This window comes from Diplotaxodon limnothrissa, linkage group LG10 (genome assembly GCF_057381915.1).
Source record: "Diplotaxodon limnothrissa isolate DT_005_m linkage group LG10, D_limnothrissa_male_GT1.1, whole genome shotgun sequence".
Taxonomy (NCBI): Eukaryota; Metazoa; Chordata; class Actinopteri; order Cichliformes; family Cichlidae; genus Diplotaxodon; species Diplotaxodon limnothrissa.
Genome location: NC_140605.1, coordinates 16,181,457 through 16,204,053, shown reverse-complemented (window position 1 = coordinate 16,204,053; position 22,597 = coordinate 16,181,457). Strand labels below are relative to the sequence as shown.

The 22,597-nt window shown below is 42.3% G+C and overlaps 1 protein-coding gene across 1 annotated transcript; it reads right to left on the bottom strand.

Moving 5' to 3' along the window:
• Positions 1-1,509: 1,509 nt before the first annotated feature.
• cxxc5a (CXXC finger protein 5a) lies at positions 1,510-21,696 on the bottom strand. Its single transcript, XM_085363726.1, has 3 exons — positions 21,434-21,696; positions 12,003-13,012; positions 1,510-1,679 (listed from the first exon to the last, which is right to left on the bottom strand). Exons 2-3 carry the CDS (start codon positions 12,795-12,797, stop codon positions 1,638-1,640), a joined length of 837 nt encoding a protein of 278 aa, XP_085219852.1. The 5' UTR covers positions 12,798-13,012; positions 21,434-21,696; the 3' UTR covers positions 1,510-1,637.
• Between the last annotated feature and the right edge of the window lie 901 nt (positions 21,697-22,597).

Here is a 22,597-nt window from a genome sequence, read left to right as displayed (position 1 = left end):
ATTTAAATCATTTTGGTTACATTTTAGCATAGCAAGGGTCCATTGTTCCACTGTAGGCAGATACACTATATGGGCAAAAATATTGATATAAAAGTATAAAGTGTAAGAAGTAAAGTGGGTAAAAGTCACCAATGATCTGCTGGTTCAATAACTTCAGAGCTCCAAATCTCTTCTGGGTTTAACATCAGCACAAACACTGTGTGCCGGGAGCTTCATGACACGCGCCTTCATGGCCTAGCTGCTCCTGTAGGGTTCATGTGTAGATTTCCCAGTACTTTTGTCCATATAGTGTATTACATAGGCAGTAAAAAAGAGATCTCAGTCAACCCAAGAACATCTTAGCGATTCATACCACCACCTGATTTACTTTAATGAGCTGTGTTTGAGTCAAAATTATGCTGCAGCGTCCAATTGTAAAAGAAAAGGAAACTTTTTTTTCCTTCTACCGGTAATTTGTGGAAAATGTATCCTTAATATTTATTTTGTCAGTCCAACCATTTTTTTTTAAATCAGCTGTTAAAAAAAACATGCAAATAGACAAGTAGACAAACATCAGATTTGTAAATTTTGACACGAATACATGCATTCCTTTTTATTCACAAAACCAGTCCAATTTTCTAAACAAATACAAAGATTGGTTATTTTTAAAAGCTGTAGCTACCCAGCAACATAACTAAATCATAAAAATATGACAAATAAACAAATAAATTTTAAAAAAAATGCTTGTCCCAGTGCTTTCAGTAGGGTAGACTCAGAGCAAGTGCTGTCTCTTAGTGCTTTTGCCCTGAGCAGTATTGGCACATGCTCAGTAGGGCCACAGTAACAAGGCTGCCAGTTTCACTAAAGGAACAGTTTGGAAATGCAGAGGAGGGCTGATTGAGGAGATTACAGTAGTGACGGCTCTGGCGAACAACATCTTCAAGCCAGCGAAGAATCTCAGGTGATCTGCCCATTAACATGACTTTTTTTTCTTTCTTTTTTTTTAAAAGTTTCATTACAATCCAAAATGGACAGCACCACAATTTGAAACATTTTCTTGACTGTCAAAGGACAACCACTTAAATCTTTCTGGAAAGTAAAATGAAATCATAAAGAAGACGAGGGCTTTGAGTAACATAATGGTGAAGAATTACAATAATGTTTACCATTAGCCACTAGTTTTTAAAATATAGCTGTAAATTTACATTCTCTACACAAGTACTTTATCTTTCCACACATGAACAACATTAACACCAAACACAGAAATTAGTTGATTGTCCACACTCAGTCCGTCATTTCTGTTTCTGGCAATGAGCAGTTCCATGTTTAAGCGACAGAAAAAACCTGCTGGGATAAGGACAAAAGGTACCAAAATGGAAACATAGAAAAGGGAATGAAAGTTGCCATAGATGCTTTTCTTTACGTTTTCATTTTTGGTTCAAGGAATAAGTAGGTGCATCCATTATCCGGCTGATTTTTTTCCTCTTTTTTTCTGCTTTTATTAGTTTAGTTTTTTTGTTTTTTGTTGGGGTTTTTTCTATAATTTTATTTGTTGCTAGCTTGTTTATTAGCCAGTGTCTGTTCCGGAGACAATCCAGGAGTTGGCATTGCACTTCATGGCAGAGCTTTGGGTAGGGAGCGGAGGAGGAGGAGGAGTCCTACTGGAACCACCGGAACGCCGCTCCTGTAGGAAGCATCACCTTCTTGGAGAAACAGAAGACAAAGAGGGAGGAAAAAGGGGGGAAGGGGATGGGAGAGGAGAGGAGCAGATAGGGGAAGAGCAGAGAGAAGATGCGGGTGTAGTTGTTAATGAAAAGCAACACATTCTATTTGGCATTGCAAAGATAATGTCAAGTCCACCACTTAACTGCTAAACATTTTTCGAAACTTGAAAATCGAGGCGTGTCTAATGTTTCCCTCCAGTTAACAGAGAGTTCCTCTGCCTCATTTTTGGGCACCAACCAGTGATTAGTTAATGAAACAGTGATTGCTTAATGCATGAAGTAAAATTGTTTGCTACCAGAGGCCATAGTGTGACAACTTGTTGAGATTCAATTAGCAATCTCACACCAGTCATACAAAAGACGAGGACAAAAAACAAAAAACTTGAGATGAAGGTGAAGTATTTCCAATTGACAATCGACTGGAATGATTAATGTAAATTAAGTTTAGCAGCTAATCAGTCGTCCACCACTTCCATCCCCCACCCCTGGATGACTAGGTCTGAAATCTTCACATCTTTATCCTCGGCAGCACCACAGGAACAGGCTTCAGTCCTGGCTTCACACAAAACCCAATATGCCACATTTATTATTTAGCCACCACACGCGTTGCTCTCCCACACCATCATCAATGATGATGCCGTTTCCCGTCTCCCCCACCCCTTCACTCTCTCTCTCGCTCGCTGTGGTTATCTGTGTGCCTGATTGAACTGAGCAGGAGTGGCACACATGCATGCAGCTGCAGGGCTCAGCAGCAGCCTGCCAGTCGGGAGATAGAGAGCAGCTCGGGTCCCTGGAGCCGCAGCACGGCTGGCGTCCTGTAAAGTGCAACTCGATTCTGCAGCACGGATTCTTCCTTTAGGCCGGCTCTGCCTGGAGCGAGGCAGGAGGAGCTCGGGAAACATTTATGCACCCACACACACTCTCGCACCGAACCAATATGTATTCAAGTACAGTCACACACCTCCACACACAGCGGCACGTTAACCGACACTCACAATACACCCCCGAAATCGCACCAAACAGCGAGACCGTTGAACTAAAATTCTCATAAACGCTGGATTCATTTCCACTTCTCCATCAGTACTCAACAGCAGAAGGTTTCATAAGGAATCATGCATACTGCGAGTGCAAACACAAAAACACACGTGCTCGTGATGACACGGAAAAGTAAACAAAAGATGCACTAAGGGTGTGTACCGGCCTCATATTTATAGTTCCCCTCAGAACAATTTTTTTCGATTCTAATGAAATTCAAATTTAAAAATTATTTGTAACCTGAACATAATCAGACTTGATTTTTTTTTCCGGTAAACTGTTGTGCAGCTCTTTTTCACAGCTGCAGTGAAATTACAAGTTTTTCAACAAAGGCAGCTCGGCAGCAAATGGCCCATTAGTTCAAGAAGCTTGTTTGAAACCAGAAACAATGCCAGCTCTAATTACTTTTCAGGCCCACTTAAACCATTCCTCTACCCTTGAATCAGCAGTACAGTGTTCTTTTAACTGCTATTGTTCATATCTGGACATGAAACTGAATGACAACAGGGTTCGTGCTCCACAGGTTTCGTGTACTTTCATTTTGAAAGTTAACTCCCGCTGACAAAAATAAAACACTTTTGCTTGGGTAAAAAGAATTCAAACAAGGTAATTATTCTGGTGGTCCCAGCCAAATATAACCCACACTGTGCTTTATTTGTGATGTTGACTCAAACAGGAATAATCTGACAGAATATTACGGCGCTGCTCGTAGCTCTGCCTCTCAACGTCTCAACTTCTCATGTTTACGGATGCAGGTTTGAATTGGGTATAGCCTAAATTTTCCCTACAGCTTTCAGTTGATCCTGTCAGCAAATCCTTTTTGGCTCAAATGAATATTAATACAATCCACAAACCCAGAGGTTAACAGCCAATGTACATCTAAGATGATTTGATGATCCGTGTGTTAAAGTGTGCTAGCCTCTCATCCATCTCTGTGATGACCTTTCTGTGGTGGTACTCAGCTGTTAAGAAGACAGACAGAGGACACAGCAACATCTGGCACTGTCGCAGATGTCAAAAATCTGGTAGGGGCTAGACTGACCATGACGTAATGTGTGCGGAGGGAAAAACAACACATCCCTCGACCGAACTGTAAACGCCGTTTTTCCTCATTATTAAACATGTGCAATCAATGGAAAAATGGCAGCGTTTCAGGAATAGAAACCCCCTTTTTCACCAACACTGATTGCAAAGGTTCAAACAGATGGGATCTGTGGGTGTGAAGTGGCCAATCACTAAAAATCTATGGATGTGTTTTTTCGAACAATGCATGCACATTTGTCTTACCGGTGTGGACTATACCACAAAAGTCAAATGAAATTAATGTTTTTTTTAAGAGAGCTCAGGTTACGCTGCTTATTGTTATCTGTTACTGATCCCCGGAAACCAGTTTAACCTATCATGAAATCATGTTTTGGCCCCAGGGCACCGGTGAATGTTCTGGCTATTGTTCTCATTGCTTTATCATCAACAGTTTTCACTACTTTTTTCACAGACACCTACAAAAAAAAAAAGGAACGAAACACAAAGCATCTCTGCACACAATTGCACATGTGGGATGTTGCAGCGTCTGTAGCTCACAACGACCAGAAAAGAAAAGAACCTTTAAAACAACTGAGTCAAAAACCGCGAATGACCTCCAGCTGGCATAAAGATTCACTGTTTGTCTGGCTGAGGCGATGATGCATTTTCCTAAGCAAGCGCTCTCTTCCAAGAGTCGATTGTGATTGATTGTAAATACATTTGATACGATTCCTCTTACTTGACCACTAAACACATCTCGCAGCCAGGACCGGAGTAATTACACAAACACAATCTGATCTATCAACCCAAAGGCCTTGAATTTATTATTTATTATTAAACCATACACATGCACTGACATAATCAGTTGTTGTCTTCATTTATTTGTCTGCTGATTATCATCTCAGTTACTTATTAATTGTATAATGTGACCAAAGTCTTCTTCAGACATGGAATATGGAGTTGCTAACTTCAGTTAAACTGTTATTCTGTCATTTTAATAGTTAATTTTGTTTTATTAGCGATGCCTTCAAAGACACTTTACTAGAGTTCAGTAAACACATCAAACCTTTACTGAGGATTGCAGTTTAACTGTAGCTAACAGCTGTGTGCTCTGTGACTACACAGTGTCATATTTATTATTAGATCCTCATCCATCCTGCCTCCATGTCTGGGGCAGACTAATTTATCAAATATTTTCTCAGGTTTGTGCTACATATGAAAATGTGCACCACTCTCATGGTTGGATCCTGCAAGTATGTAAAAAAGCCCAGGGGACTCCCGCAAACTGACTGTCTCCTGTCCCGTCTTCATTTTGGTAAAGATGTTGCCCTAAAGGTTGTGTTTTACAGATATGTCACTTTAACAGATGTGAAACTACTAAAGCACAACGTCTGGGGGGCAAACTTCAAATAGTTGTAATGTATGCCAACTGAAGGCATGCTGCTTGGGGCATCCTCCAAAACAGGGCTGCCCAATCCCAGTCCTCGAGAGCTACTATCCTGCAGCTTTTAGATGCATCCCTACTCCAACACAGCTGAATCAAATGAATGGCTTGTTATCAGGCCTTTGCCAAACACGATGGCATGCTGAAGAGGTAATCAAACCATTTGATTCAGCTGTGTTGGAGTAGGGATGCATCTAAAAGCTGCAGGACGGTAGCTCTCGAGGACCGGGATTGGGCACCCCTGCTCCAAAACAATCATGTCTCGTAGTAAGCCGAGCAGCTCATGAGGTGGCGCAGGAGAGATTTGCAGATACCACGATTTATATCTTAATCTTGTGCGTGAATCCTTTGATGCAGTTCACACCTGTGGTTTGTTGAAAATGATATGTAAATGTTACCCGGTCCAAAGTACCGTGGTTAAATTGCCTTTTGTTGCAAAATAGGTGCAGATTACTTTTCTACTCATCATCTAACGTTTGACTTCAACGTTCATCTTAACTTTAACCCATCAGACCCACGGCCATTAATCCCAGATCAAAAGACACATGGACATCTATCTTAAAGCTGCGTTTAAACTGAAAGATTTTTAGAGGCCTCTACGTATTGTAGCTCTTTCAACAGTGTTTCTAAACAATAATATTCATCTGTTCGACACCTGAAGATTTTGTTGTGTTGTTGTGTATAACATATATGTCTTAAAATTGTTTTAACCAGCCAGCATTTACTTTAAAAATATTTAACACTACTGTATTTAAATTTCTGAGCTGGACATTGATGTAAGCAAGGCAACATTACCTCTATTACTACGGGCCCTTCGGAGATATCAGCCATGGCTAATTTACATTTACAGTCGACTACAACCACAGAAGTACTGATCATTCATCGCGAGTTAGACCAAATATTAGACAAACATCAAGTTATAAAGTGTCAGATTTTTTTCTGTATGCGATGTGCACAATTTCAACAATATTTATAGAGATCTGACTGCAAAACCATCAATTTAGACGTCCGTCCTCTGTAGCCCGACCAGACATCTCTATTGTTTTTTTTAGACTGATTATAGCAATGGATGCACACAATACTACGCCGCATTGATTAAATCTACCTTTTATATCTTATATTAAAAGAATACTCAGTGGGAAATGCTACAGCAGAAGCAATATTATAGATTGACTTAATAAAATGTTAAATACAGCCTACAAGGCAATCAGACCATTTTTTTTAAGTATGAAAGAAGCCAGCCTATTGGTTGGGTTATTGCCCTTTAGTCAGTCAGGTAGTTGTATTGTGAAGTTAAAGTGAAAGAGAATGCTGCAGTTCAGGGAAAATAAATGTGGCTTAAAGTTGCAGTAACTGGGATATTCTGTGAAATTCAAGATTTTTTTTTTGCCCCCCGGGGCCTCATGGGTCCTTTTCGCTTATAGCAGCAGTGAGTACGACACCTTGGCTGCCTGAAAACCTCGTCTCTCTCGTTGTACCTAACTCTCCCTTGACTGTCCACTCTGACTTGTCCCTCTGCCCGCCCAGCAACTTGCCCACACACCCATGTGTCTCTGTGTCAGTCTGCATGCCTGTCACTTTGTGTGAGTCGCTGCTGTCCTGACTGCCTGATGTACAGTGTCTGGGAGCCAGGAAAGACCATGAGGGAATATGCTACTCCCATATCAGCGTCTGATACTGGCAAAGTGGCTCCCAATGGAAAACACTTGTATGTTTAGGTGTTAGCTGCATCTCAAGCACACAACCACTGAATTTCATAACAGAACAGGCTCTTCTATGAGTAGACAAAAACAACAACATAAAAAACAGCTGGTCTTATCTTTTAAGTAGTCCCGACACTCCAGTACAGTACATCCCAAGCACACAATGACATTCAAGTAAAAACAAAGTACACTTCCTAACCCCGGCTTTCCTTTTACTTTTTTTATGCCAAACAGCATCGCTGAGACTTACATCACTTGAGGGTATTCAGACGTAGCACAGAAAGGAACTGCCTTCCCACTTATTTCTATCAAATGTAACATTCCCAGAATAAATCCAGACACCTTCAGCCAGTGAGCTATGAGGTGGCAAAGGCCTCAGCATACTGACTCCCCCTCACTTGCCAATTTTACGCTCCTCTTTGAGCTGCCATGAGCTTTCAATGGAAACCGTCAACACCCTTAAAATAAGCACACTGCTGCTGGACTGCACTTGTGTACCGACGTGTATACGCTCATAGGCTCGGTACAAACACGAGAAGAAAAACCTTTCAATGCAAATTCAGGGAAGCGAAGCCAGGATATTTCTGCCAGTCTTTTCTAGCTGCAGCTGCGCGCACACATAGACGAGCTGAAAAAACAGTCAAAACCATCTGATAAACTGACCGCGCAACGTGTTAAATAAGACATAATGCTCCTTTAGAAACTGTGCGCTGAGTATTAAAGCCACAGCAGACGGGGATGTGCTGCACTATCTTTGATTGGAAGGAAATGTGACACTTAGGGGCTGTCTGAGCTACAGCTAAGGCTCACTGCAGCTCACTGTGGACTGTGAAAGCCAGGAGGATCTTCTGTTCTGGCGCAGGTGCTTCCCAAGTTGCCCTGAATATGCATTAATGGAAAGTAGGAAGTTCTCTTCTAAAGCCCGTGTTTAAAAACTAAATAAATACTGCGTGAAACACATTTTCACAGCATCTAGGCGGTACAGACATTAGTGAATTACGCTGAGTCTCTGCTCTTTCTTCTGACATGATTTCCCCTTCGTGAATCTCAGTCTCAGAGTGTGATGTACTGATGACATCACACTCTGACAGTGCAGTTCGGGCTTTGATCTGTGATCTCATCACCTGCTAAACAAGATCTGCAGGCTTAAGAACAAAGACAGACAAAAATGAAACTTTTGTAGTACTGGCAGAGCTCTGCTCCAAGGGAAAAGATATCAAATAACATTCAGGGTAAAGGCGTAACAGCTCACGGACCTCTTTGAATTAATAAGACCACTAGGTTTATAAAGCAGCATCAGAGGGATTACCTAAAAAAAATGTGAGTTTGTTAGACTGCCAGTCACCTTATCATGAACGTTTCCCACCTTTTCCCAAATGTAGCCTTGCTGCATCTGTGGATCTGCAGGAATATTCACACATCCAAGGAGGCACTGCAGCATTGTTCAACAGAAGTCAGACTTCATCTGTTGCACAACAACAAAGCACTTGTTGTTCTATTTAATATCTGATGTACCGGCCAACTTTATTGTGGCATATTCAGTGAAGTGAAAAGTGACAACATTTCATGTTTACTCCAGCTACTAATGGATTAGGTCAGGCAATGCTTGACTTTGAAAGCACACGGCGTGCTCTGGTCAACTACGCTGCTCTGCAGATGCTATCGTGAGATGATGTAATAGGAGACGCTGACAATATTCATTATTCTTGTATTGCTGTATTATTTTTCACATTTAATTAAGCGGCAATAAAAGATTAGCCTCCCCATATCTGGTCAGAAAAAACAGGGGAAACAGTTTGACAGGGTTATTAAATAAATTAGTTGCAAGTAATTACTGAAGTCAGTGCGATTCTACTTAAAGCTTTGACAGGTTTATGTGAGGTGGTCACTAGGAACATCAGCGGGCTGCGCCCTTCCAAACAACATGACTTCCGTCAACTACCGTGATTATTCCAATCCCCTCGGGTTTGGCATCCGCGGTGTGAACAACTGGTGTTAGGCTAACTGCCATGACAACATCAATTGCAAATCATAAATTAAAATTAAATCCTTTTCTCTAAGAGACATTGAGCCGCACCACCTACATAGCAAGCTGACACATTTCACCATTTTCGGTGAATCATCGACAAAGACAAATGGATCTTCTCATCAATTTGAATCTGAACAATGCGAGAGGCAAAAGCAAAATGATAATATTCATACAGATCAGTCTGTTTTTCAGCATCAGGGAACATCTGGCTGTTTTCCCCTAACAATGGTCGTGTCTGACCAGGTTAGTTTCACACTTTCAGCTCACGGAAGGGCCAGTAATAAGTTATGGCGTGTTTGTAAAAGGTTTTTACTCCATTAGCATTTCTGTAAACTTTTTAATGTTGCCAGTTATTTTTCTTTTTTACATTTATTTACACGCTGCATAAAAACTATTGCCAAGGATGCTGTCAAACTACAAATTCCAGCTCCAAGTCAGTCAAACCAGGCACAACCTCCACTCTGACAGAATCAGTTAGTCCTCTAAGGATAAATAAGATCAAATCAATGCTGAGTCACTATTCTTTAAAATTACACATACAGTAGAAGCCCTTTTTCAGTCTGACGTGCTGACGAGCATTGCAATGGATAGGATTTGGGGAGGTTTCCACCTTGTTATGGACGAACTCTTCTGATCTTCTTCTTCTCTCCTTTTTTTTTTTAGGTATTTCTATATCATGGCTATAATAAAAAGCACTTGGTTAGACTGAGCTCATTAGACAGAGACAGCATTACTGGCTGTGATGCCCTGAAATAGGAGTAGTAGTACCTCTCTGTGCAGACTTAAGGGGGAAGAATGAAGAAAAAAAAGATTCATGAGTTCATCCTTTGCTTTAGACAGACAAAATTAGGGCCACACAATCAATCCAATTGTAATCTTGATCACAGTTCTGTCTTCCCACCATTCAATGAGCGTGACTGAGCAATATTATCAGCGCTCAACACGTGCCAATCACAGATGTTCCCTGCACCACGTCGCTTGAAGTTACCTGGACTAGTCTGGACGAGTAGCAGTGCACGAAAACAGATAAACAACAGGGAAAAAACCTCAAACGTCCAGCAGGCCGTTTTCTGGAAATCCTTTTGGGTTTAGCAAAAGTGATGTTTACTAGGAAGAAATCACATGCACAGAGCGCTGTGTGTCTGCCCCATAAAGAAACACAACAAACTTATTGAAGCGCCTGAGAAGCCACCACAAACTGCAGCGTTTAATGCATATAATTAAAACCAAGAAAAACAACGTATTGTTGCTGCTAACATAAATCGTATAGCATCAGTTCAGATGTCTGTGAAAGGCAACCGCAACGATGTGTCAACATATCCAGCTCACGGAGATGCACTGAAATCACCAAATGTCTGACTTTGGCCATAGATGTGTGTCCACTAAACACAGTCAGTAACGACTGTTTCCAGAAAATGATCAAGATACTGGACAAAAGTTACATTACCCCCTCGTGCAATTATTTCAAAGTGGTAATAAATGCACTGTATGCAAAAGTTTAATTCACATCCATCATATAGGAACAATGAATGTAGTGCAAGACTTTAAATTATTTGTCAGTAAAGACATTTTAAAGAATACTAAAGCACAGTTTATGAATGTAGTACAATGTAAAGATGATGTTAATAGAATTTGATTCTATGCACTTTTTTATATATATATTTTTATATATTACTTATACATTATAATGTTGGTTGCTTAGCAAGACATAATCTTAAAGGGCTAAAGAGCTATATTAACCTACATTAATCAAGCTAAACTAAGCTAATCCCTTTCTAACGTCACATTAAAGTGTACACACAAGCTAAAAAATGTCTGCATTACTCAAAGTGTCCAGTGAACATGCTATCAAGTTTGACTTTGGATGGTCAAAGTCAGAATGTGGAGACTGAACACCTTTAGCCTGCTAGGATGAGGTCAAGCTGTCACCTTCAATCAACATCAGAAAGCGAAAGTGGTAAAGCTAAAACCAGTTGGAATCATAGATCCAGTTTGTGTCAATTACACCAGCGGCCTCTCCGCTGGTTCACAGGGTTACATATCTGTCAATTCATTATGTAACGGCAAAGCGACACTATTAGGCATTGATCGCAAAAGTTTATTTCCTTTGAGATGGAACATCTGCTCAGATGGATTTCATGATTGGTCATTCTGTCACTGCAGCCAGAGTTAGTTAGGCCGCTGAGTGTGACGGCGGAAGCAGACAGGAAGTTCAGAGTGCCATTTAGATGAACAGGAGTGTCACAGGAGAGAAGGACAGTGGCGGCGAAGGACAGTGGCAGGGGGAGGAGATGGGGGTTAGGTGGGGGTGCATGTGCCACGCTGACACCTGGTGCTCCAGATGACAGCTCTGTAGCCAGATGGACCTTGTTACATGTGTACACATACACAAAAATGCCCACACATGTATGCTTACATGCATACTGTACACATATTCACAATTACTTCCACTCTGCCTCCACACACACCATTTTATTTGCATTTCCTGGCAGTTAAACAGAGGAACACACAAGGCAGTTTTATATGGGATCAAATCCAAAGTGCTCTAGTAAAGGGAACTACATTAAGTCGCATCATTTTAAAATGACATGCTTGTTTTTTAGCCGGTGAATCAGTCTTCCAGTAAAGAAATGTGGACACAGCGCTTGTTAGTTATGGTGAACAGATTAAAGACACCCCATGGCATGAACTTACCCACCGCACTCTTCACCACCTGTCATTTTCCTGCTTGTGGAGCCATCACCCCACCAAAAAGCCTCCCTGTACTAGCCACATTAAAGGGCAGGGACATTCAGGTATGAATCTCATTTGTGCCTTCCAGTGTGATTCTCAGATTTGTTTGTAAAGTTTAAAAGTCTTTGTGGCAACTTTTACAAAGGTTTTGGGATTTTCCCTGCTAACTTCCCAGCTACAAATCTTAAAGCCAATAATTACAACTGTGTGGCTCATATTTCTTTACCTTTACAGATAATGAATGGTAAATGCATCCAAATAGCTTTTTAGTGACCTTTTGCATCAGAAGGGCCTCCTAAAGCAATGGCACATCATAACAAACACTGTCTTACCTCCAGAGCAGCAGAGGGCTTCTTCTTCAGTTCCTCACATTTGCGAAACTTGCAGATCTGGTGGCCCGTTTTTCGATTCCGGCAGCTGCTGCACTGCTCACAATTAATCCGCCGTCGGCAAGGTGGGCACATCCCACAACGTTTTCGCTTCTTTTTACCAGAGTTGATAGCAGAGGCCAGCTCGCTCTGCACTGGGTACTCGGCCAGGCCGGCCATGTGCAGCGCGCTGTCCGCCAGAAACACTCCAGCCGGCGTCATGATGAAAAGCCCCGGGTTGAAGGGGAAGCCACCCCCTACTCCATATGGGAAGTCAACAGGACCACCTACGGCGTCCGTGACAGACGTACCCTCCAAATCGCTAGCCCCCGAGCCTGCGTCTCCACCGCCAACTCCCACTCCCATTCCCCCAGGCAGGAGCATGTGCTCCATACCGGCTCGCTTTAGCAGTGCTGCTGCCTGGGCAAAGTGCAGCAGGCCATTCTGTCCTTCCAGAACCTGTTCTAGGGTTCGGTCCAACTTGGCTGCTGTCAGTGCAGAGACAGTGGGTTGGGGCTGCGGGGTGGGCTGAGGCTTGGCCGGGTGGCTCTTAGTCTCACTATTGTCTGTGTGTCCATTGGTGGTGGCAGAGGAGACTGCTGTATACTGGGAGAGGGTGCGGGAGTTCTTAAGGCTCTTACTGAGGGGCTCACTGATGATGCCACTGCGGTTTCGGCGCTCTATAACAGGAGAGTCCTGTTTGCAGCTACTCCGCTCCAGGTCCTCTGTCTGGCCACCCTCCGATAGCCCGCTAGACATGGTCCAGAACGTATGTGCCTGGGTTGGGGGTGAGGGTGGAAAGGGGGCAGGGGTGAGTAAGGAGGGACCTTTCCTCGGTCCGTTCTGTGCCCCAGTGAGAGCGGTACCTCACCTCGATGGAGCAGTCAGCCAGGCGACGACAGGCAGGCCTCGAAGCCCTCTGTCCCCACTACTGCTCAGCCCTCATCCACGCTCTTCCATGAGCCATCTGGAAACTTTAGACAGGGAGAGAAATGTGTACGTTATGCATTGATGATCACTTCTCCGAAACACAAATCAACTCAAAAGTACAAAGAACCAGTATGTTGGGAGGGAAACAATATTGACATAACAGCACCTTACACTTCATTTCATATCAACTGTTTCTTTTTCACTGTAAGACTTCAGTTCATTTGATCAATCACCGCGCTTTTCCTTTTGTCTGATTTGCATCTCTTCAAATCCTAGATGTTGCACTGTTCACCAGCTAGAAGCTAAGTGTGTTTCTCAGTACTGCACTGGGAGTGCACAGAGAATTTCTGCTTTAAAAGACAAAAAAACCCAGCTTCCTTGTGTGGACGAAATGATGTTAACAGAAACCAAAACGGCGGCACTGCAGGCCACACAGCAGAGAAATGAGATGAAACTCAGCATAAAGCTCCTTAAGGAGAACAACAGATTTGAGTGGCTCTTCTCGTTCACACTTTTAGATTCTTCTGCTCTTTTCACGTTACAATTTTATATTTAATCATTTGTGCTTTTATTAAAAAATGTTATTGTTACGTTAAAGACATCAGGTTCACACGAGATCAGGTGAAGATCAATAAATTAGAAAATTACCAAACCTCACATCCTGTTCCAGGCCTCGCAAAACATGATAAAAATGCACAAAATTTAACAGGAAAAATTATTTTATTAATGTTGTATAGTGTAATATTGTGCAAATAATTGAATTAATTATTGAAATGTGAACTATTTGTGTTGGTCTTCCAATACTTCTGCTGCTTTGATGCATAGTAATTAGCTTATGAGACAATAAATAACACTTCTAATAATATATAAATAAATGAATACCTGCAGGGATTAAAACTCGGATGAAAAGAGCCAACTCATTTTTAGTTGAGGCAGAAAAAAAGAAAGAAATCACCCATCGAGAGGGACCAAAATTTTGTCTCAGTAAATCAGCTTTAATTCTGATTCTTTTCTTAACAAACTACAAAAATCAAACCTCGCAGTTTTGGGCTGGTGAAGAAACACCGGCTCCCCTGGAGATTCTCTGATTGGTTAGCGACAAAAAGAAATTACAAGGTAGGGAGCCAAATCTTATTGTTATCTCATTATTGTCCAATTAACTTGTGCTAAGAACAGAAATTTCTTTGGTAAACAACACAAATTGCAACTCAAAGGTTCATTATACCTTCTTGTTTTTTCATTCTCACCTTAAATACTCTGAAGACCTTTGAAAATATATGAAAATATACTCAGAATCATCATGTCGTCATCATTGCCTACAGTGGAACGGTGCTCAGGTGAAGTCGACTTGTTGATCTGCATTGGGTGCAACACGGTTGTGACTTCTGTCAAATTATTTTATACTTCTCTGTGATTGTTGTCTTTCCAGAATTGATCATTACCTTTGTTATGTAAGTACAGGTGTGTTTAAAGACCAACCTGGCAGTGAAAGTCAAATAGCATGTATTGACCCAATTGCAGTTTAGTCATTTAAGAAAAGACTGGATTTATTGAAACTTACAGCAATTTGGTACAAAATATGGGAGAAAATAAATATCTATGTTATTAGACTTTCTCACACAGCTCAATATCAGGTGTTTCTGCTGATAAAAAAATACGCCAGAAGTCCAGGCTTCTCTCATGACCGTCCTTTTCATCGGAGCATCCCTTCATTTTTGGGGGGTTTTTTGTTGTTAAAGACCAAAACTGTGGAGCAGTAAAATTTGGCAAAGTGTTATTATCAAACGGGCAGGTAAGAGATATGAGGAGGGTCACTCACAGCAGACTACAAAGTGGATGAGTACACATGCATCTAGAAGCTTTTAGTGTAAGACTCCTGTGACTGCTATGAAAAGAGAAAAAAAACTACGCCGCTGTTCTCCTGACCTGTCCGTGTTCACAAACAAGCACACCACCTCCCACAGAAAAGCTGAGGAAATGGCCGGGCAAGTCCTTATAAGGGAAACAAAGGGAAAGGGAGGGGAAGAGGATTGGGGGGGGGGGGGGGGGTGTCTGTGCAGTGTGTGGAAACTGGAAGGCCAGAATTAGTGGGAGGTAAAGCTTCAAAGGCAAGAGCACAGCCCCCACATTCTCACCAGCTCAGGGGGATGTGGCGCCAGCGAACCAGAGCCAGCGCCGCAGCCCCTCAGCCCCATAGTTTCAGTTTCGCCCACTACAGCACTGACCGGGGTCCAGTTTCCCAGAAGCATCCTCTCACTGCCGCTACCTCTGCTCAGCTGTGTGCGAACAGCACGTGAACTCATCAGAGAAGTGCATGGGAGGTTTGTGGCTTTCATGAAATAATGGCACTGAAGAGATAGAAGATAGAGGTCAGTTGTGACTCTTCAGCGAGAACTTAAACGCACGATCCCGAATTAAATATGAACAGCTTATTGTAAAACTGAAGAGTTTCCTGGTTAATCAGGGCTGATCTATTTCAACAGTGATCTAAATACAGTAAATATACTAAACGACTTGAGTATCCCACATAATTAATGAACTGGCTCATTTTCAATTGCTGGAATAAATGAGTCCTCGAGCTGAAAATCATTACGCATGAAAATGGCTTCTGATCACTCGTGATGCAACCCAACCAGAACACCAGCTCCAGTAACTGGCCTGTCAATGATACCATTAGTTTGTTGTTTTTTTAAGAAAAGGGAAGTCTTTCAGATAACACATTGGCTGTTTCAAACAGGAGCTCAGTTGTAATAAGTATACCACAATTCCTTTCATGAGTACTTCTGACTTGCTTTGCTTAGCACTAGGGCTGCCACGATTTGTCGACTAGTCACGATTACGTCGACTATCAAAATCGTCGACGACTGATTTAATAGTCGACGCGTCGTTTGAAGCTTTGATCCCAAAAGACGCAGGAATGAGTAGCAGGATTTAAGAGTGTAATAACGGACTGAAACAGAAGATGGCAGCACTGCATGTACAAGGATGCCAGCTGCCGTTAAACCCCGAAGAAGAAGAAGAAGAAGAAGAAGAAGAAGCAGCTGTGTCCCAGAATTCATAGCGCGGCCCAGCTCAGTTTCCAACAATGGCGGCAGCTAGTTAGTTTTAATATTACTCTTATTATTCTTTCTGGGTCACAAAATAAACGTTTAACATATTTTCAGCCGAGAATGTAGCTGTGTAAACCTCAAATATCGGCTCAGTTTATCAGGACACCACATATTTTCAAAAGCGCTCCGACGTTTTCGGAGACGTCTGTTACCCACTAGCTCGATAGCTAGCCGGGGGCTAGGTCACTAGCGCGGTGAGAACACCGGACTCCCGGCAAATTGTTTTCAAACCCACCGCCGTCTTTCGCTACTCAGGTTAAATATATATGAGTCACTTAGATAAATTAAAAATGTTGTTGTTTGGCTTTTTTTTTTTTTTTTAAGTATTTTATTTGTTCCTGAGTAAATCGGTTTGTCTGAGATTAAAGTTATAGTTTTTACACAGCTGAATAAACGTCAAGCAGACAGCTGATTATCAGAAGTGTGAGATGCTGGAGAATATACTCCGTTGTCCTGTTATATTTTAGATAGCAAGGAGTTTATTAAACTTCACCGAAACAATCTGCAAATTTCATTAAAATTGAATAAACTATCATCTTGTCTTTATTTTTAGTTAGCACCTTAAAAGCTTAAAGCTGTAAGCTAATGATAGTTATATAAGAGCAGATGCTGCTGGTGCAATAAGCTGTAGTTTTACGTCCAGTGGATGATGATCTGATTAGTCGACTAATCGCATAAATAATCGGTGACTAGTCGACTATCAAAATAATCGTTTGTGGCAGCCCTACTTAGCACCCCTATCCCCCAACACCCACATACAGTATGTTGATGCTAGAGTCTCAGTAAGCTACTTTCAGCTCCTCCTTTATCACAAGGTGTCACTCTACATATTTGATTTGCCAGATTTTTTATGCTGGACGTCCTTCCCGATTCAACCTCCAAGGGATTTGTGTCTCCTCCAGGGATCTTTTACATTTTATGTGAATGTGTAGACCACTACACTACAGAGCCGCCTTTCAGGAAACGGCTAACGATATTTAATAAGAGGGATTCGTAGGTAAGCATAAGTTGTTTTTGTACTCTAGCTCAAATATCACTTTGACAAGCGTGGCTTTGAGCTAAATCGTCTCCCTCGATGAAGCATGGTTAAAACCACAATTCTAGCTCTGGGTGATGCAAACTTTTGGTATGTCTATGGAAGAATAATCAGTAAAATATGAGTTAAATTATTATAATGGACAATAGCTGTCCTAAGATTTGCAACACAGGAATCAATTATTCAACAAATTTTTAACCGATTCGGATATGATGGCGTGCAATGGCAAAAAAAAGAGAAAAAAAATCGATGACGTTAAGGAAACCAACCCGGAATGACAAACACATGTACGTAGATTTATATTTCACATGTTTAAAGGATGTGTGTTGCCCACCGAGGCACATTTATTACTTTGGTCAACCACATTATCTAAGAAATGACAGCAAGGGCACCTATCTAAAGACTCACACTCATTCTCCTCTGCTGTGTGTGCGTGTGTATGTGTGTGTCTATATGTGTACACATCTGCCTTCCATCTCACTGCCCTATCAGTCACACTCTTTCCATCACCATAAACCCTGAGCATGGCATATAGTCTTTGGCTAATCATCCTCCTCCACTTCCAGCATCATGGCTCTTCAGATCCCCTCACCGCATCATTTACAGAAAAGGTTTATGTCCTCATGTGAACTGTCTGCTGAGCCACAGCTGCATCTTCTACTGAGTAACTACGATACAGCTCAACTTCCTGTGATTTTATTGGCCTGTTGCTGTGATTTACATAATGGACGGCTAGTAGGAATAACCCCTGTTTTTCTTTTCTAAACGAACACGTTTCTGGCACGTTTCAAGCCTGTTTCCAGAACAAAATGACCGGGTGTGCGTCAAAAGTTAGTAAAGCTGATCTCTGACTATACAGCTTAGTAGGGATAACCTCCTCTAATGAACATCAAACCACAGATTTATTGATATATACTAAGGTCAAATGTTATCTTTAAGAGGGAATGAATTAAAACTTTACACCACAAGTTTCTGTGACTTGGCATGACCCCTACACTGTAACTGGTGGTAACATATTAACGCCAGAATGAGTCTTATTCCTCCTTTCCAGCTCCTTCAGAATAAAAAAGAGGAGTAAAATGTGGCTTGTCGTCTTCTCGAGTCGCTCTCTTTCTCCTTTTTGTTGTTAATCTATCTTCACGCGACATTCTGCACAGGAATTACGGATAAAGGTGTGAATAAAAATGATCAATAAGGTCCGACAACTACCGGTGTCGCCCCTTTCAGATTAACAGGATAAGTCTCACTGTACATCAGTGTGTTTTTGAGCTGGTTTTGATACACCCTCACTGTTATAGTCAAAACTGAATCACCTTTTTAAGCTCTTCTTGCACAACTGGGGAAGCATACATGAGTGTAGAATAAATTTTGGTTTCAGTGGTCGGTAAATCATTTAGTGCAGCTGACAAAATATTTACTAGCCTGTAAAGGTACGACACGGGGCGCTTAATGTGATTATAAAGGTTGCTGTTTAATCATAAAAGACGGCAAAAATCTGGACATTAATTAGAGCCAGGTGCACGCTTCGTCATCATCGGCCGATCCAGTCTACTGATTTGAACTCTATACTTTTATACTGTAATAAACATGACAGTGTGATACAAAGAGAAGCTGTTGTGCACTGTCACACAGGGCGTCATGTAAAGATGATTTTTTTCTTAATCCAGATATTCCTGATTAACAATCTTCATTAAATTCACAGCTCAGTATCAGTGACCTTAGATTCACAGTCAAACTAAACATGTTCCAGATCAACTGTATTTCTTGCTGAGAAATAGCTAAAAATATCCCTCATGGTTGGGTAATTATGAACCTAGGGCAAGGAAATTATTAGCTTAGCATAATGACTGGAAACAGTGGGCAACTTAGTCCAAAGGTTCAAAAAGTGACCTACTTGCACCTTAAGCTGATGACTTAAAATATTAGTTCTTTTCAAAAAAAAAAGTGGATGTTATCTACCAGGATGATTTTCTAACCAAGAAATAATAAAGATCAATAACATAGGTTCCTTCTCATCAGTAAGTGGCAAAATGACTTTGTGTGTGTGTGTGTGTGTGTGTGTGTGTGTGTGTGTGTGTGTGTGTGTGTGTGTGTGTGTGTGTGTGTGTGTGTGTGTGTGAATGATATCAGTCTCCCCATAACTCTTGGCAAGAAAGCAAACAAGTACATTTCTGGAAATGTCAAACTTTTTTTTTCTTCTAGGCCACACATGGTCAGTACAATCCAATCTTACCTGAGGCAAAGCTGCCCATAACACTGTGTCAAAGCGTTGTAAAAGCCATTCAAAAGCCCACATGATGTCAGGTGTATGACTGATCAGCAAAAATCTGGTGCACACAAACCAAGTGGAGTTTTTCAGGTTCTTTTGGAACCTCAAAAAAAAAAAACTTTCAGGCTTGAAAATCATTTGTGAATGAAGTAGCACTTTAACAGCGCCATAAAAAAGGGAAGACTAGTTGTCAGCACTGCTGTATGAACATAAACAGCTCATTTAACATTCAGATGCTGCTCTCAGCTTGTTACAGCTTAAAACCTGACTGGCTTGTCACCTCAAAGACACAATTTTAAACTGTTTTTCTTCTCCGATTACACACCAGCTGTTGCGAGAGGATACCAAGAGATCCGTGTATATAAATGAAAGCCGGCCCACAAAACAGTGACAGCCAGCTGACTGATGGATGAATGGTTGGCTGGTTCAGTCATTGACCAGTTGGATCAATGGGTGATGGGGGAAAGGAAGAGAGCATTTAGGGCCAGTGTGCGTCTCTCTTTTCCACTATTTCTGGAGCTGCGCCGTGAAATTATCCAGGTGTGAATCTCTACGGCACTTTGCGTCATCCAGTGATCATCCCTGATTTACACATTTAAAAACTGAAGTGAAAAAACAACTAACCTGGAAAAAAAAAATCACAAAAAGATGACAAAACGAAGCTGTGTGACACTTTCAGGTGCACACGTCCGTGTGTAAATCACGGGATCTGAAGTGGGCTAACTCCTAGGTAAGTTTCCGTCACTGACGTCACTGCTTGCGCACGTGTCAGGTAATCGCGGTGAGCTTTTTGACAGAGGTGGGGGGGGGGGGGGGGGTGATTTCCTGCATGGTTATGAATCATTTGGTCCCCCCACGAACTCCGGAGCAGCTGACTACACCTCCAGACCTCCAGAGAGAAAGCTTAATGCGTTCAAGCGATGCGCAACGCAAATGCACTCCCTCCCTCCCTTACCTCCCCTTTCAGACGCGCTGTCTGCGGACTCTTTATTTGTCCACGGTGAGCTACACACTCTATTTCCCCTACCTCCTGCGTGTGCGCACACGGGCGCACACGCACAAAAAGGCAGGGGGAGTTAGAAAAGCCTGGTGACAATAATTAGACTCAAGGCTTCATCCATTGTCCACAACCTGCTGCGTTTCTGTTTTCCCTAATTAGGCAATGCACACAAAAGTTAGAGGAGAAAAACAACCACGCCGCGCACACTGTGACTTCAAATTATTCGCCAGCATATGGAGGACTTGGAGCTGCGATATCATCGGTGGCGGATTGCAGGCGGTGAGGAAGAGAGGAGGAGGGGGGTTGACTGTAAAATCTGCAGGTAGCTCGAGAAACGCTGCCGGGGAACTTTCTAATGATGCCCGGAGAAGAACGGGGGGGGGTAGGAGATATAAGAATAGTATATGTTTAAAAAAGAAACAATAGTCTCTTCAGGTCTCAGTGAGAAACTGTGATATTCGTTTTGCGGTTAATGGTTTGAGGTGACTGCTGAATAAAAGTTTCAGTCATAAACTGACAGTCTGATGTCAAATATAAGCGTGACCTGACTCCAGGCATTTCTTTCATTAAGTGTAAACGTCAAGTTTGGCGCGCATCATTAACAGCTGATTCACAATAAACCAGCGGACTTTTTGTTCAGGTGGTGTGGCGATCCGTATCGGCGCTGAGGGCGACTTGTTAAATAAAGACAAATGATGAATCCTGTTGACATTGGCTTCTGGGAGAAGCTTGTAAAACATTTCCTTCAACCTATCACATTAAACTCATCAGCTTTTTTCCCTTCATCATTTAATCACTAAACAGATCCAAACAACTGGCTTCTTCACGGACTCTGAGCACAGTAGCCTATCTGCGGTACCAGCATATGCTCTGCAGTCACACAGAAGCTCCCAGGTTCACCCTGCTATAACTTGATCCTATACAAAGATGACATCCCAACTTTCAGCACACTTCAACAAAGTGTGATTCCCCCCTCCATCCAACCCCTCCTCCCTCCTTTTCTATGTATCTGCATATTTGCAAACACGGGCCCATTTTATTCGCACCTACCAAAGCAGATCCGAGCAGAGGGGAGGGCTCCCACAGTCCGAGCGGTCCGTCTCTCAGCCTGCCGTGCAGAATGGTGACAAAAAAAAAAAGAAGAGGGCAGGGGGAGGCAAAAAAGCTTCTTCTCCGAGAACGCAATCCTACAGAGTGCCTCTCTGTTAATGGTAAATGTGAAAAGAAAAAAAAATATTCACCGTCAGTTATTTCGGAAAAGCGTACTTTCTCAGAGGCTGAACGCGTGGGTTCCCAGAGCTTTCTCGGTCCTTGCAATCCCACCTCTACATCCCCGCTTGCGGAGAGGAACATGCAAACACATTTCATAGATTTTTGGAGCTTCGCGGAAAAACCGACCTGGACTTTTCGGCGGTGCGCGCACTTCAGCCGAAGCAACAACAAAACGAAAGCGAGGGTTTGGTGTGATTTCAGGACAACTGTGGAGCGAGAGCTGTGTCAAAAATAAATAAACACAGCTGACAGCACCAATCTACGCGACTGATTACTTGCTGTGTTTATCCTGTCTTCAGATACTCGGTATTGGCTATGATAGTAGTATTCGACATGATAACAATTATTATTTGCTTTTTGCCCAAACAGCAGAGACACGTGGGCTTAATTGTGTGATTTAAAGAGTGATCTCTGTTATCACGAAGGATCCGGGGTAGCTGAGAATAAACGGGGTTAACCTCAGTTCACCAGTGTGTTTATTTGGAGCACAGAGGTTGTGCAGAAATGACGCTGACATAAATCAGTCTCATCCCCGGTTGCTCTTCCTTTCCCTCAGCTCCAGAGTCCAGTCCGCCTTTTTCGACTGTCCTGTCTGCTGGCAGGCGGCCAACCCAAGTGTGTGGAAATGACACCGCCAGGGCGGCAGAGATTTTCCTTCATTTCTCTCCTTCCCGATCGCAGACTGGCTGACATTGGCTAGAAAGTGGAGCAGCTCGTCAGGGACAATCAATGCGAATCGATCGAGCTTTGCGGTTGAGGCTCCAGAGCTGGAAAATATCGCGGCAGCTGAGGAGAGGGAGAGGGAGGGAGGGAGAGGAGAGGAGGGGGTATTCGACTAACTCTGCCCGTAGCCAGCCAACCTCCCTGCAAACAAATAACGCTACGGCTTTCATATACATGACACTCACTTCGTAAACACTGAAGTCAAAAAGCCGACACATG

Coding starts and splice junctions, on each gene's coding strand:
- cxxc5a (XM_085363726.1), bottom strand. CDS start 12,797: ATGTCTAGCGGGCTATCGGAGGGTGGCCAGACAGAGGACCTGGAGCGG. Junction 1,680..12,002: donor AGCCCTCTGCTGCTCTGGAG/GTAAGACAGTGT, acceptor TTCTCCAAGAAG/GTGATGCTTCCTACAGGAGC.